Here is a 3,605-nt window from a genome sequence, read left to right on the forward strand (position 1 = left end):
CACAGAATCGGAAGCAGGCTCCGGGCTCTGAGCTGTCAGCACAGAGCCTGACGTGAGGCTCAAACTCCCAAACCACGAGATCATGACCTGAGCTGAAGTCAGACACTTAACTGACTGAGCCGCCCAGGCGCCCCAGTCTGCAGACTCATTCTTGACTCCGACCTTTGCGCTGGCTAGTCCCTTCTGTGGCTACTCTTCCCCTCAATCTTGTGTGATTGCCTCCATTTTATGACTCAGGCCTTAGCCCACATATCACCTCCTCAGAGAGGACTTCCCTGGCCGGCCAAAGGAAAAGCCACTCGCACTGTGTGATGCAGGAGTCTGCGGTCATTTCCTCCTTCCTTATAGGCGCAGAGTTGAGTGTTGTGTCTTCCCCTTCTCAAATGTCGGCCCAAGAGGACGGGGAAGTTTGCCTGCTTGTTCACTGCTGTCACCCGGGCTTTCTGAGAGGGTGGGGCATATAGTAGGTGCTCAATAAAAGCTACTGGACTGAGGGTGCTGGGACGGGTGTAGTTCCCAGGGCCAGACACTGTCTAAATGACCTTACGCACCCGTTATGTATTTACCCCTCACCTGTGGAGCAGGTAGCCACCCGCCCTGTCTCACAAAGCATAAAACCAATCCTAGAGAGGTCTGGCAGTTTTCCCAGGCTGCACAGCTGGCCGTGGTGGAGCTGGGATTCAGGCGGAGCCCAGCCACCACCTCTGCGGAAGTAGGTTTAGGACCCCCAAATCTCCAGATGAGGAAAAGGCCAAAGAAGGGAAGGAGTTGCCTGAGGTCTGTCTGTGAATGGCTGCCGCTGGATTCGAACTCAGGTCGCCCTCCCCGTGCAGCTTTAAGCTCAACAGACCGTGTCTCTCTGGGGGAAGCACCCTCCCTCCATGCTGACGCTCCGGGACCATTAGCTGGAAGAGGAGCGGGTGCGGGACGCGGGTCTCCATGAATAATTGAGGGTCTCAGGCAGGTGGCCGCCCGGCAGCTGTCACCCTGGCGCGGGCGGGGAAGGGGCGGCGATGACGTCACTTCCTCCCCCGCGGGGCCACTGGCGCGGGTTATAAGGGGCTGCCGCGCCGTCCCGCGCGGCGCCGAGCACCCTGGTCCCGACGCCCCACCATGCAGAGCCGCGGGCCCGCCTCCGTGCTGCTGTTGCTGCCGCTGCCCCTGCTTCTGGCGCTGCTGCCGGGGGCCGGTGAGTGCCAGGAACTGGAGAGGGCACCTCTGCGGCCAGCTCAGGGACCAGGGACTGGGGGTGCGGGAGGCGGGAACGGTGCACCCATTGGGGTTGGACTAGAGACTTCAGGGGCTGAGCTTCCAGGTAGGGACGGTGCACCTGGCAGGTAGGCTGGGGAGGGGACCGTGGATCAGCACCGAGGACAGTGCCCGCGGGGTACCGAGGGTACCAGCACCCACCTCCTTCCTCCACAGCCACCGCTGCTCCCTTGGCGCCAAGACCCTCCAAGGAAGAGGTGAGGAGTGCAGACCCCTTGCCCTGCCTCATCTTCCCCAGACCCTGGCCCTCCCTGACCGGCCTCCATGATCATCTCCCTCCCAAACTTCCCACTGCTCTCATTCCTCCCGTCTGCCCTACCCTCAACCTCCCCTCTGACCCTTCACGCCCAGCTGACCCGCTGTCTGGCAGAAGTGGTCACAGAAGTGCTGACGCTGGGCCAGGCCCAGAGAAGCCCCTGCACAGCTCTCCTCCACAAAGGTAAGGAGGGCCCAGGCCCCAGAGCCTCTTGGGAGCCCCCACCCCACCCCGGGGTTCCGGCCGGGGCTGCCTGGAGGAAAGGTGGTCTCATCCCAGGGCCCCCTTGCCTGGGCTGGCACGGCACGCCCGGTGTCCCGTCCGGCCTCCAGCCCCACCCTGGGGGGTCCCTGCAGAGGCACGGGATGGGGGCAGAGAACATCCCCCAGACCTGACCCTCCTCTCCCGGTTTTGGGCAGCCCCCCTGTGGGGCCTCGGGCAGGCCCCAGAACTCCTCCAGGTCCGGTTCCCGATTCTGCTGCACAGAGAGCATCCTCTCTCTTTCCACCAGAGATGTGTGAGACAGAGCCCTACGGCTGTGTGTCCGCCAAAGAGAAAGGCCTGCTGGTTGGGGATTTCAAGAAGCAAGAGGCTGGGAAGATGAGGTCCAGCCAGGAAGCGAGGGATGAGGAAGAGGCAGCCGAGAGGGCCCACAAGTCTGAGGTGCGGGAACAGACCATCCGCGAGCAGCTCCACAGCCGGCTCCACCAGGAGGAGGAGGAGGAGCAGGAGCGGGAGGAGGAGGAGGAGGAGGAGGAGAGGAAGAAGAGGGGGCCCGTGGAACCCTTCGAAGGCCCGTGGAAGCGGCGCCCAGAGGGTGGAGGGCGGCCCCACAAGCGAGTGGCAGAGCAGGCCAGTGACGAGGAAACAGCCCAGTTTGAGGCCGAGGAGAAGGGTGTGCAGGTGCTGGGCGCGGGCCACGGCCTGTGGCAGGGGGCCGAGGCGGGTGGAGGAGAAAGGCACGAGGACTCGCCGCATCACCACCGCCTCCGCCAGCCAGAAGCCGGGCCCAAGCAGGAGGAGAAGGAAGAGGCTTCCGAGAGGGAGGTGAGTGGAGGCCACGGGCAAGCGGGGTAGGCCAAACGGCCCGTGGAATCGACTACCAAATGGGTACCAGTTGGGCCGTACACGGCCACTGTCCACCGCAAATGGACCATGGTGACCGGAACGGACACCAGGACTAGGCAGCGACATCCGAGCAAGGCCCCTGCTTGGCCAAGATGGCTTCCACACCAAGAGTACAGTAACCAAGATGGCCACCAGAATCGCGGAGGCGTCCGAGTGAGCCGCCACCGTAGTCAGTAACGCGCAGTCTGGCCACGTGAAAAGTGGCTGCCGTGCTCGGTTCTCTGGACCACAGGTGGACACCACCGCTGGGCCGTGGAAAGAAAGACGTCCCCGTGACTGGCGGCGGCAGCCTAACCGGCCAGCACCTCACAAATGGGTCAGGGCCCCTTTACTAGCCCCACCTGCTGTCGTTGGCCGTGGCGGTCCACGCAGACTGCCCCGCTGGCCACGTCGGCCGGTCTAACTCTTCCGCTGCGGTCACCACCGCGGTCCGTGGGGACCAGAGGACCGCTGCCGGCTGCCGGCATGCAAACCGACATGGCCCACATTCATGGGTGACTCCTGAGGGGGGCCTGCCCTTGAAGGTGGGTGCGCTGATCAACCCGTTTCTGATCCCCCCAGGAGCATGACACGGTGCGGCTGGAGCACGTGCGAGATGAGCTAAAGAAGGCAACGGAGCTTCTGGGGGAGGAGATCAGGAGGGAGGGATGACCCCCGACCTCGCGCCCTCCTTCCTGACACACCCTATGGCTTATGACTGTTGACCCCCAAAGCTCGCCTAACACCCCACTCCGTTCCCCAGCCTGCAGGAATGGGGGGACAGGTGTGCCACGCGACCAGGCCCGAGGGGCCGAGTCTGAGCTGGGTAGAGGGGCTGGGCTCCAACCGACTCGGGAAACACCCGGCCACCCATGTAACCCACTCCAACCCTGCCGAGTGAATAAAGCACAAAGAAAACCGCTAGGGCTCGTGTGGCACTTGATGTTAGACAGACGGGGACCCGGGAACGGTC

The 3,605-nt window shown here is 63.6% G+C and overlaps 1 protein-coding gene across 1 annotated transcript; it reads left to right on the forward strand.

Annotated features, from left to right (window-relative positions):
- Window positions 1-106: 106 nt before the first annotated feature.
- CCER2 (coiled-coil glutamate rich protein 2) lies at window positions 107-3,577 on the forward strand. Its single transcript, XM_007096983.3, has 5 exons — window positions 107-1,189; window positions 1,426-1,466; window positions 1,621-1,708; window positions 2,037-2,572; window positions 3,215-3,577. Exons 1-5 carry the CDS (start codon window positions 1,114-1,116, stop codon window positions 3,302-3,304), a joined length of 831 nt encoding a protein of 276 aa, XP_007097045.2. The 5' UTR covers window positions 107-1,113; the 3' UTR covers window positions 3,305-3,577.
- Window positions 3,578-3,605: the final 28 nt, after the last annotated feature.

Source organism: Panthera tigris, chromosome E2 (genome assembly GCF_018350195.1).
Source record: "Panthera tigris isolate Pti1 chromosome E2, P.tigris_Pti1_mat1.1, whole genome shotgun sequence".
Taxonomy (NCBI): Eukaryota; Metazoa; Chordata; class Mammalia; order Carnivora; family Felidae; genus Panthera; species Panthera tigris.

What these genes read in the sequence shown, in the direction of transcription:
- CCER2 (XM_007096983.3), top strand. Translation starts at nt 1,114, where the DNA reads ATGCAGAGCCGCGGGCCCGCCTCCGTGCTGCTGTTGCTGCCGCTGCCC. An exon ending in CAAGACCCTCCAAGGAAGAG is followed by an intron (nt 1,467 to 1,620) that starts GTGAGGAGTGCA and finishes CTTCACGCCCAG; the next exon opens with CTGACCCGCTGTCTGGCAGA. An exon ending in CACAGCTCTCCTCCACAAAG is followed by an intron (nt 1,709 to 2,036) that starts GTAAGGAGGGCC and finishes TCTTTCCACCAG; the next exon opens with AGATGTGTGAGACAGAGCCC.